This window comes from Saccharomyces kudriavzevii, assembly GCF_947243775.1.
Source record: "Saccharomyces kudriavzevii IFO 1802 strain IFO1802 genome assembly, chromosome: 10".
NCBI lineage: Eukaryota > Fungi > Ascomycota > Saccharomycetes > Saccharomycetales > Saccharomycetaceae > Saccharomyces > Saccharomyces kudriavzevii.
In genome coordinates this window covers 643,539-654,964 of record NC_079281.1, presented here as the reverse complement: position 1 = coordinate 654,964, position 11,426 = coordinate 643,539, and the positions used below count along the sequence as shown (strand labels likewise).

Genomic DNA, 11,426 nt, shown 5'->3' with positions numbered 1-11,426 from the left:
AGAAAGTATTTATTTTTATAATCTTGTATATTATTAGTCAAGACTCATTATCGTCATTTCGGCCTATCAGCCTTTTCAAGAGGACTAAGTTAAATGAAAACTATGAAAGAAATGAAAACGAGAAGAAGAGCAAAAAATCAAAAAGGCACTAAAAAGCGAATGGCTAAAATAAGTGACATCATCGATGAACTGGTTGATACGAAACTTTCTCCCGCAAGGCTTTCGGAATTGTGTTTTCAATTACGAGAGAATGTCGATGATGTATATGCAACAACGATGGCCGATGAGATCAAACTCATCGAATCTTTATCATATCTTTCCCTATCTCCAGGAACAGAAATACAGATAAATAATGACGTTATAAAAACTATAGACAAACGCTTTCAGTCGGGCAGAAATCACTATGGTGACATAGTGCGAGGCCTTATTTCTTCATTGCAACCGCTTCTTTTGAAAGGCAAAAGTAATTCAGAGCTCAAGGGGCAACAAAATCTCGTTCTCAAACCCGCACTTGGAATGTCACTGAAGGAAGACAACCTCAGGGAAGTGTGGATTGGTCAAGGTGGCTTAAAGAGTATTCCGTTATTTTACGTAGTCCTGCTACATTTGAAAAGGAAAGACGTATCGACGAACCTTTCTTGGATTGTTCCAGGAATTTTAAACATACTAGATGATACCACTGACTTGAGAAGAATAAAACTTCGTGGTGTTCTACTGCTGCAAACTCTTCTAGACCATACATTTGTGTGCGAGATTGATGACTCTAAATGGATACAGTTTTCTAGCATTGGTTTATTTCCACTGCTCGAAAAAATATTGGTCAATATGTGCTATTTTCTGCCACCGTCATACAATGCCAATGATACATTGGCGATATGGCGAGTAGTTTTTCCGACAATACATTCGCTGTATAGAGTAGAATTTGTCAACGATAATACTAAATACCAATATCACCTAGAAAAATTTATGTCAGAGATTCTTTTGCAAAACATAATCCCCAGAGCTAGTCTTACTTACGATAATTTGACGACATATGCGTTGGAAACTGCAACAAACATACTCAAACTTCAAAAAGGAGGATCCGTTGTACATCTTCAGAGGCTAGTTTATGTTTTAGGTGAGTATATAGTGAGAAATCCCTTTTTTACAATTTTTCCAGAGCTAGTTTCAAAGGCCCTCTTAGTGATAGACACCCTAATAGAAGTCTGTCCGAATGAAAGAATAGTGGCCCACAAATTCGACATTTTGTCATTGATCTTAATTACGTTCGACAAGTGTCTGCAAGAGGATGCGTTGAACGAACCAACATTACTGCAATGCAAAAGAACGATGAAAAGTTTACTGCATTGCAACTGCAGCATGGAAGGTGAGTTGTCGACTTTATCCGAGCAACCGCGTTTTCGGTTACTCTTCGACTTTTCATAGGAAAGAAATATATATATATATATAGGCCAGTGTATATATAGGAAAAGAAGAATGCCGATCATTATGCGAGAAAAGAACTTCAAAAGAAACCTTGAACATGTATTAAAAAATTTATTTGCTTATTTACAGATACATTAAGACATAAAAAACAATGACGTGAAAAAGGTAGATCAGTTTCATCTCAACGGGTGTTTTGCAGCCCGTTCACGATCCTGATATTCGTATCTAGAAACCTATTCACACAGTTGGACAGACACTGCTCCTCTTGGGAACTCAAATCAGGATTATTGACGGAGTCAACACATTTTTTGAAACATATGTTAGTGAATTGATGGATTGACATTTGAACTTTTTGCTTAGAGTTCTCACCCTCTAAGAAAGTGGCAATTTCCTTTTTAGAAGCATCATCAAGAGAAGCCAAATCAGATGTTGATAGAGAAGACATTTTTCCTTTTGCGTCGGCGTGTTTCTTTTCACGTTCTTCTCCTTTATTCGTAAATCTTTCTTCAAGATCAATGCCTTGAGTAGTTTTTATGTTAGTTAGTAATTAGCCGTTTCGCTTCGTATTTGTGTGTAACAATTCGCATATAACGAATAAACAGGGAAAGGAAAGGCCTAAAAGTCTCGTGAAGGAAGGATGGATACAGAAAAGGATGTGCTGGATGTATATATAAAGAATCTGGAGAACCAAATCGGAAACAAACGGTATTTTTTGAACCAAACTCGAAGCGCCATCGAAGAGATCAGGAGTAGATCCGTAGACTCAGCAGGGAAAGCGGTTGACCCCGAAATATTTACAGAGTTATTAAAAAAACCTATGTTCCTACCAGAAAGAGCAGACCCCATAGGTTTCAGCTTGATGTCGAATTTCCTGTCTTCTAGGGCCCAAAGTTCCAGCGATTGGCTCTCAGTAATGAACGATCAATCAATCGATACAAAAACGATTGTGTCGTTACAAGAAAACATTAACAGTGATTTGGAAGAACTGCTACGGAAACTGCAGCATCAATTGGCTGATTTAGACAATAAGAAACAAGACCTGGCCCATATTAAAACACCAAAAGACAGAAATAAAGAGCTTTGGACGTCATTAAACGATTTTGTTGAGAAGTTTCTAGTGCCAAATTTGGATAATAGTGAAGAATCTATTGATAACTTAACGAGAGAAATCACATTGTTATTAAAAAGACTAATTGAGCATGACATAACTCTAACGTTGAACGATTTCTCATCCAAGACGATGCCGCTATACAGGTTATTGCTCAGGGGCAACCTTGTTATCGTAACTAAAAGCTCTACAGATTCAGGAGTTAAGTATATCAAACTATTAGATTTCAATGAAACGAGCCTGACTTAAGTAGTGCTTTATAGTCGAAATGGCATATATATAGAGTGGTGTGGGGATGTTATTTATAAGGCGTCGAAATCTGAAAAGATCATGATTTAGACATTACCGTAGTTTGTTCATCGAGAGCTCTTGACCTTAGTCATTTTAAAAACTGCCATGAAAGGGTCTCTGGTACAATAAGACGTATAAAGAAATTTATATGATAGTCACATATTAAATTTGATCATGAGTAAAAAATTGACGTTGGAAGAAAGGCTTTCTCTTGCTACCAAGAAGGGAAGAAAGAAAAATAAAAAATCAACATCGAATCTACCATCCCCTTCGCCTGTAGTGCTGTCAAACAGCGAGCTGGAAGCCAATGGCATATCCATCGATGATCTAACTACTGGTCTGGACTCAATTGACAATGCTGAAAACGGAGATGATTGTACGGTACGATCGGAGAGTACTGTTGAAAGCGATACACTTAAAATAAGTGCAAATACAGCGCATGCCGAACTAACTAGAACTGATAACTCTGATAACGCTATAGTGTCATTGCCTGAATGGCTGCCAGAGAATTACACGGAACTCACAGTCGAAGAATTAGTCAGAAGAATTAGCCCAGAATACGAAAGACTAAATAAACGGATTGATGACCTAACTAACGAAGTGAGCAAAAAACCTCAAATCGAGACAACGGATTCTAGCTTTTTTAAATTGATCAAAGAGAAAGATGATTTGATAGATCAACTGAAGAAAGAAGGAGAAAAATTAGCGGAAACTGAGTTGAGGCAATCCAACCAGATCAAGGCTCTGAAGACAAAAGTGAAAAATTTAGAGTATGAAGTATCATCTTTGAATGATGATTCTACTCAGAACGTAGAAAATTATAATGAACTGCAGTCACTGTATCATAATATACAAGAACAACTGACTGAAACTACAAGCAAGCTAAAGGACACAGATAAGCAGAAAGAGTTGCTTGAGGTGTTAAAAGGAAGTATCAAGGAAAAAGACGACTTGATCACAAATTTGCAGCAATCTTTAGATCATATGAGAACATTGCTCGAAGAAGAAAAAGCCGAATTTCAAATGGAGAAGAAAGCACTACAGGAAGCAACAATCGATCAAGTAACTTCTCTGGAGACAAAATTAGAACAATTAAGGATAGAATTGGATAGTTGCAGCAACGATTCGAACGGTAAATCAAGCGGAGGTGATTTTGTAGACAATGATGATGGCAGCTCCGAAGTAAAGCAATATACATCTTCGCAATATATGCTACTAAAGGAACAGCTCGAGTCATCCAAAGTTAACTGGAATAGCATTGAATACGCCTTGAACAGTAAAATTGTGGATTTAGAGAATCACCTTGCATCTACGATAAAAGAAAAAAAGAAATTTGAAGAGGAGTATCAAACCGCCTTGCGTTCAACAGAAACACTAAGTGACCATTTAGAAAAAGAACGAGAAGGTCATTTAAAGGCAATTTCTCAAGTGAAAGAACTGGAAAGACAGATAGAGACATTGAAGTTGTCATTACAAAGTATAAATGATGATTACAATCTATTGAAGAAGAAGTATGATATTCAGAGGGCCCAGTTCGAGAAAAATGAGGACGGAGTGAAGCTACATCAAGAGACCAGCGATCGAAAAATCATAGAAAAAATTCCTGCAGAATTGACCAATAGTTTAAATTCCATGAATGAGAATATCGAAGACGAGTGGACTTTACCTCAAGAGAACTCTATGCTGTCTCTATCGATCTCAAAATTAGGACAACTGGAAGACGATTCATCTCTGAAGCCCATTAGCGATCAATCGCACGATATGATATGTAATGAGGAAAGTGAACACTTTGACAGGAAAAATATAGATTTTAGCATCGATGATATCCCAGAAGAAGCCGCTGATTTACAAGCAATAAAAGAAGGCGAATCCATGAAATCGTTAAATAATACGTCAATACCATACCGAAGAGCGAGCTTTCAATTGTCCAACTCTAATGGTAATATAAGTGCCCATCTGGTGAGTAAGCTAAGTACGGAATTAAAGAGATTGGAGGGTGAATTATTAACTTCAAGGGAGTCATACTATAATTTGGTAAATGAAAAAGCACAGGCCAATGATGAGATCTTAAGACTATTGGAGGAAAACGATAAATTTGATAAAGTCAACAAACAGAAGGATGAACTTTTGCAAAAAGTGGAACAAATTCAAAGCAAACTGGAAACCTCCTTACAACTGTTAGGTGAAAAGACCGAGCAAGTGGAAGAATTAGAAAATGACGTGTCCGATTTAAAAGAAATGATGCATCAACAAGTCCAACAAATGGTGGAAATGCAGGAAAAGATGAGGTGACAAATGTACACTCTCCTTTCTTGAATATAAGTCTAAATATAAATTTTTCATTAATGACAAACATATATACAAGTGTAATTGCAACATATTATCGATCATTAATCATTACCTTGGGCTTTAGCGAGCACAGTATGTTCTTCGATGTCTTCAGCGTCCCAGGGATAACACAACCACCCGTCAGGAACGGTTTGCGCAGCAATATAACGTCCAGAATTCATCATAGAATCAGGTAATGCCGCTCTTTTTGGCTTGTCTTTATTATGCAAGACAAAGATAGAAAATACGGTTTCTTCATTCTTTCTATTTAAGATAATTTGTTGTTCCGCAATTTCTTTTTCTAATTCAGAAACAGCATAATAGAGAGTAGTTCTAGTATCGTCAACTTCATCAACAATTAGAACTCTCTTACCGATTAAGGAATCAAAGTGTTGGTTCAGTGCACCAAAATCCAGCCACTGTGTCCTAACAACCTCTTTACCGATAGATTCTGCACCATTATCTAACCCTAAGTCTTCATACAAAGACAAACCAATAGCTTGAATAGGAATATTTTTTTGACCTTTATTTTTCAGAAATGACCTGATAATTCTTGCAGGAATCATACCACCACCAGTGATAGCGATAATAACATCAGGCCTTTCATCTCTATCTAGAATATGCCTGGCCACTGTCTGGCAAAGCTTGTGAATATTATTATAGGAGATGTACATTCTTTCATTTTCCGGCATTTTGAGGTGGGTATTTATGGTTTGAAATTGGTTATCAATTTTAACTCTAGAATAGGATATGAAAAAGAAGAGTTAGTTGAGAGATTGTGGACTTTTCTATCCAATTTGGCTATAAAGCATTCCCTAGATCAAAGATTAAGCTCGAAATTTTTATAGATCCAATTTCATTGATTACAGATAAAAAAAAAAGTCTTTTTCCGTTTACGGTAACTATTATCTGTTACCATCTGAAGTCCTGCCTGCCAGTACAAAGATAACAAACCGTTGGGCATCTTACTCTATCTCATCTATCTATATTACGTAATCCAGTGTTTCCTCTAATATACAGTTCGCTGTTTGGTTCAGCTAAGCGTTCATAATCCCCATAAACAGTTCTTGATCAGCTGGCGTCAGATGTGCCATGATACCTTGATATCTGTCACCGTCAACATGTTGCAGACTGATGATGGACTCTTTAAAGACCTTATATACGTCAACAGTATCCAAAATTGACCCCGTCAATGGGTCCTCTTCTAGATCATCAAAGGTTTCCTTTCCGTCATAACCATCTACGAAGTCCAAGGAATCTGATCTGTTTTTTATTAGTTCTAAATACTTTTCAGTAAGGTCACCTTCATCACCATCGTCATCGTCATCTCCGACATCAAGAAAATCTTCGTCCCACTTGGCATCCCCTTCGAGACCTGATGATGAAAATTCTTTGCGTTGATTAGCTAATTGTCTCAATGCTGTTGGAAGTTTGGAAGCTAATTGTGTTACAGTGGTACCCAATTGCGGAACCAAGTTTTCTAGGTTCAACACGGAGTAAACATTGCTTTGTAGGTTTAGAATAATTTTCAATAGTGCGAGAACTGATAATTTAATATCATAGCACCTTTTATAATTTGGAATATAATCTGTAATCCACGTCTGGAAGAAAAGTTCAAGACACCCTTGTTGTTTTAGATACTGCAAAGTGATCAAAGGAGCTGTTATCAGATTTGAAATAACGACATTAATAGCCGTCACACCAAAGACAACATTGATTTTCAGCTCCCTTTTCTGGGTCAAAATAGCTTTCACAGCATCTTGTAATATACGCTCCCTGTAGTGTTGAAGTAAATTATCATCCAATGCAAGAACGAACTCCTGTGACAAATCGAAAACTACTTTAAGGTCGTCTAGTGAATTGTCTTCAGAAACAACGGCATTTTGATATATTTCGAATATAATTTTTGTGTAAAATTCATTCTTCTTCAGCTCGTCTTTGCCATAAATCATAATATTATTAAGAGCCAGCATGAAATCGCTCAAATAATAGGAAACCATACTGTCTGCTTTCCTATTACATTCTCCAATTAGTTCTAGAATTTTCCAGCTGATGGGAGTGATATCTCTTAGTAAAAATGTAGAGTTTTCAACAAATTCACAACATTCACGATAAAAATCTTCGATGTCATTTTTCAAAATGAATTCTGCAGCTGGATAAAATGATTGCTCCAAGTTTTTCAGGATTTCAGGCGAATTCTCAAAAGATAGCAGAATAGATATCGTAGTTGACAAGATACCGAGTGCTGCCATTTGCTTCTCGGATTCATCGGGGATATTATCAGCATTCGTAAATGAATCTGGATCTATATTTGAAGCTTCGTGTAGATCAATAGCTAATTTTAAAAACTGTTGAACTAAAGTATTCATCAGCTCAACACCAAAAGGTTGTAGTTGCTCAGCGAATTGTTCCACAAAATCCTGCATAACACCCGAAATTACATCAGATTCGAAGTCATTAGATAAGCTTAGTAATTTTTGCATTGTAGGAACAACATGCCTGGATAGCTCTTGATTGAACTGGTTATCACTTATGAAAGTTTGCAGTGCTAGCGCAGCCATTAATTCTACAGGTAATGAATTATCGGAATTATTTAAACAATTCATGACGCCTTCATAGATAGTCGATATTATCACGGGGTCTTTGAAATTCATAGAACCCAATTTCGAACAAATATCACATACACGGCTTTGCAAGAATCCATATTGAGATTTGAAAAACGGAAAAACAAATGTTAATATAAACTTTTCCATCTCATTTACGAACGGAGAGTCCTTTGTTATGAGGCGGTCAATAATACTAGAGAATATTCTCAAACATGACTCAATTTGCAAGGCATTGTCCAATGTAATATTATTATAGTCACCAATGGCATTTTGTAAGGTTGTGACCATGAATTCTGAAGTGGGCTGTAAAGTAGTTTTTCCGCGTTTCGTAACACACGTCGTTAATAAAGCCAGTGCAGCCAGATCTGGAGAGTAGCCAACATCCCAAAAGTCCATATTCCGATTAATGTATTCTTGAGGATCATTTTCGAAAGTTTCTAAAGTTTCAGTACTAGGTTTCAGTAGAGGAAAAATAACATGTTGAAGAATCACATTATAATGCGGACCAACAAGTTTCCAAGTAGCCTTTTGTACAACACACTGTTCAACGAAGTTCAGTATGTAATACAGGCACTCGTCACTCAACCACAATTGCCCGGTCCCCCACTCTTCGATTTGTTCGAAAATGACTTGTAAGAACTGAGTCAAAAATTGCTCACAGTACATTTGTCTGAACTCGTCATACTGGAATTTTCTCGTTAATGAAGTTGACGCATACCTCTGGAAAAGTCTGTAAAGATTCGCAAGAGCCCATTTCTTACATTTGACCCATGGATTTTTGCTCCTGGCCTCAATATCAGATATAGTCAAAATTTCCTGAGGCAATGGTTGCTGGACAATATTAACAAAAAAGCAAGCCCATGGAGTAAATGACTCCGGACGTTGTAACGTAAATGGTAGGTCATGATATGAAACAAATTTATAAATTTTAACAATCAATTTCACTAATTCACCTATTTGCTCATTATTCATATATTTGCCATCCTGGAAAAGAACGTTTGCGCCATAATTCAATAAAGCAGGAAAATAATTTAAAATCAACTCTTCCAGGCCCTGTCTTTCATCATTGTTCTTCCATCTGTATGTCCTGAAGATTTCAGCAAGGCACAAAAGTCCGACATATGTCACAGTAATGTCTTCATTTGAAAGCAACTCTAAGGAACTTGGTAATAAGTTATCCCATTTTTTGCTGGGATAATCTTCTGAAATGATTACGGTAAGGGCGGATTTCAGCACTCTAACGCAACGTGGGGAGGTCTTGGACACGCTAACCATTGTCTTGATTAACATATCTTTCACTACTGGTTTTTCGTCTGGATCAACATGTGAATCCAATAATTCGTTTGAGCTTTGTCTCGCATCACCACACCAGCCGTATGAAATCTTATTCTTGAAATATAAAGACGCTGATAACTTGATATTTTCTGGAACCTCATCGGCAGCAATGATATCTAGGCAAGCACCTAAAAATCCTGGCACCTTACTTGCGTTTTTAAGGTGAGTCTCTGCATTGGTTCTTACCGCAGTGTTATGATCTAAAGTGCAGGCAAAGCACTGTAATAATTCTGTGATATCCATTGGAAATGAGGCAATCTTGTCAAAATCAAGAATGATTGAAAATTGCAAGTACAAAAATGATTGATTATTTTGGAATATATATACAATTATCGATGTTTCGGTTTTCTTGCTGAAGTGAGCATTGCAAATTTTTCATTTTCTTAAGCCTTTAGAAAATGGTATAGTACATCATCACACCGCATACTGAACGAAACATAATGGAATAATTTGAAATAGAAGAAACTAGTGGATGTTCTCATATGATAGTTTTACAAATTTCAAAAGCGGTTCTACTTAATATACACATCAGTGACCCTATAATGACCAACCGGTGGTCAAAGACAGAGATTTCAATATTTTCTCGTCCAGCACTGGAAATGGATGGGCTTCTGTATTAAAGACAACTTTAGTCAAATCAAAGTCATCTAAAAACAATATGTATAAATACTTTAAAGTCTCCGCCAACCAAAAACTTTCCATGTTGTTAGATTTCTTAGTAGGCAATACAATGCAGTCACTCAAACTGGTGAATCGTCTCAAATTTAAATCATCGCAATCGATACAACTGTTCTCAAGGAAGCTAGATGCAATGTCAGCCCCCCACTGACGGTATTTGTTGTCATGAGATAGATGATACATGAACATGATCGATTCCACTGTTTCTGGTCTTTGTAAGTTATGTCTATCGAGCGGCTTTACAAAAAAGTCACCCGATGACGACTGCCACCAGCCATTTTGTTCTGTGTTTCCCTCGTTGAAAACAACGATTTCCGGAGCAAGTCCTGAAGGTGTTTGGTTATACATTTGATAGCATGTATGTGTTAACTCTTTAGCCAAAAGCCAATCATTTTGTCTGTCAGGGAAAAGAGAAAAGAATGGCCTTTCACGAGCTTCATTGACAGAAAGGCCCTCAGTGGCCCCGGATGCTAGTAAGCCACCCATGAAGCAAACAAGATGGTCCATCTTTGAAGAAAATTTACCCTGTAGGCCTTCCTCTCTTTCGCCAATGTACCAAAGGGAGGAGGGTTTGGAATGCGCTAACAAATGTTTTTTCATACCTTGCATGGATTTTCTATATAAATCGTAATAAAGCGTTTCGTGCGTCAATAAATACTGTTTCAGTAAATATTCATAGAAAGAATCACCCCTAGATCCAAACCTGACATTTGAACCACTAAATTTACCAGTTTCCGGGAAAGTATAAATTGGAACTAGCCCATCATACGCATTCAGAAGATCATTGTTTTTGTATAACGGTTCGTAAACACGTTCCACCAGATCCCAATAAGTACGGTTTTCCGTCAAGTATGCCAAGTATTTAAACTCCATTTGCAATGTAGTGAATTCTGCCGTGGAAGAGGCACCCCCATCGACGTGATTTTTAATGGCTCTGCCACTACGAAGATTTATACTTGAGTACGGAATCCCGCTCTGAGTGGATAAAAATGCTAAAGCAAGTCTATCCCCCAAGTCTATGGCTTTATTCAAGTAGACAGTCTTGTTACCCACTTCAAGTAGATCAGAAAGATGGTATGCGGACAATAAGCCACCGAGCATTCTAATAGTAGTCTCAAAAAGATTTACTTCCGCATCAATATCAAAATCAAGGACATTGCCTATCCATTCCTCTGATTTCAGAATTTCAGCCTCAAATTCACTTTTGTATAGTACGGAGGAATTGTACATCAACATCAACGTGTCCACGGAGTCTACGATAATCCAACCCAGCGGCCGATTGTCACGAGGCATGTTGTGGAAATTGTGGTTAATGGTGTCATATACATCATACCCCCATCCATACTTGGAGTAATCCCTCCACGATGCCAAGAACATGGTTTCAATCTGGCCTTTCATCTCTTCAACGCCAGCTCCCGCTGGCTTCCGTTCGGAATACGTGTTCCATGGCACGTAATAGGCAATTGCTACGATAGCAACAACGGTAGAAATAACGGCGGAAACGAGACTCTTCATTGAAACTCCTTCAGTGTTTACTTTCTTGGCTGTATTCTTGGTTGTATTCTGTTTCTTTGCAAGCTGAGTTTCTTTCTTTATTTTCGTTTGGCGGGACTGAAATCTCCAGATGATCGCTCCTATTGAAAATACGCCACAAT

The 11,426-nt window shown here is 37.4% G+C and overlaps 7 protein-coding genes across 7 annotated transcripts; 3 read left to right on the top strand and 4 right to left on the bottom strand.

The window, feature by feature from the left end:
• Positions 1 to 93: 93 nt before the first annotated feature.
• TTI2 (Tti2p) lies at positions 94 to 1,425 on the top strand (the record flags this gene model as incomplete). Its single annotated transcript, XM_056229186.1, has 1 exon — positions 94 to 1,425. The coding sequence occupies one exon, from the start codon at positions 94 to 96 to the stop codon at positions 1,423 to 1,425; it is 1,332 nt and encodes a 443-aa protein (XP_056083229.1).
• A 181-nt stretch (positions 1,426 to 1,606) lies between these two features.
• On the bottom strand, positions 1,607 to 1,870 carry TIM8 (protein transporter TIM8; the record flags this gene model as incomplete). Its single annotated transcript, XM_056229185.1, has 1 exon — positions 1,607 to 1,870. One exon carries the CDS (start codon positions 1,868 to 1,870, stop codon positions 1,607 to 1,609), a length of 264 nt encoding a protein of 87 aa, XP_056083228.1.
• A 192-nt stretch (positions 1,871 to 2,062) lies between these two features.
• MCM22 (Mcm22p) lies at positions 2,063 to 2,782 on the top strand (the record flags this gene model as incomplete). The annotated part of the gene is made up of 1 exon (XM_056229184.1): positions 2,063 to 2,782. The coding sequence occupies one exon, from the start codon at positions 2,063 to 2,065 to the stop codon at positions 2,780 to 2,782; it is 720 nt and encodes a 239-aa protein (XP_056083227.1).
• Positions 2,783 to 2,998: 216 nt separating this feature from the next.
• On the top strand, positions 2,999 to 5,116 carry SGM1 (Sgm1p; the record flags this gene model as incomplete). The annotated part of the gene is made up of 1 exon (XM_056229183.1): positions 2,999 to 5,116. One exon carries the CDS (start codon positions 2,999 to 3,001, stop codon positions 5,114 to 5,116), a length of 2,118 nt encoding a protein of 705 aa, XP_056083226.1.
• A 98-nt stretch (positions 5,117 to 5,214) lies between these two features.
• XPT1 (xanthine phosphoribosyltransferase) lies at positions 5,215 to 5,844 on the bottom strand (the record flags this gene model as incomplete). Its single annotated transcript, XM_056229181.1, has 1 exon — positions 5,215 to 5,844. One exon carries the CDS (start codon positions 5,842 to 5,844, stop codon positions 5,215 to 5,217), a length of 630 nt encoding a protein of 209 aa, XP_056083225.1.
• A 345-nt stretch (positions 5,845 to 6,189) lies between these two features.
• On the bottom strand, positions 6,190 to 9,336 carry NMD5 (Nmd5p; the record flags this gene model as incomplete). Its single annotated transcript, XM_056229180.1, has 1 exon — positions 6,190 to 9,336. The coding sequence occupies one exon, from the start codon at positions 9,334 to 9,336 to the stop codon at positions 6,190 to 6,192; it is 3,147 nt and encodes a 1,048-aa protein (XP_056083224.1).
• Positions 9,337 to 9,630: 294 nt separating this feature from the next.
• MNS1 (mannosyl-oligosaccharide 1,2-alpha-mannosidase) lies at positions 9,631 to 11,286 on the bottom strand (the record flags this gene model as incomplete). Its single annotated transcript, XM_056229179.1, has 1 exon — positions 9,631 to 11,286. The coding sequence occupies one exon, from the start codon at positions 11,284 to 11,286 to the stop codon at positions 9,631 to 9,633; it is 1,656 nt and encodes a 551-aa protein (XP_056083223.1).
• Positions 11,287 to 11,426: the final 140 nt, after the last annotated feature.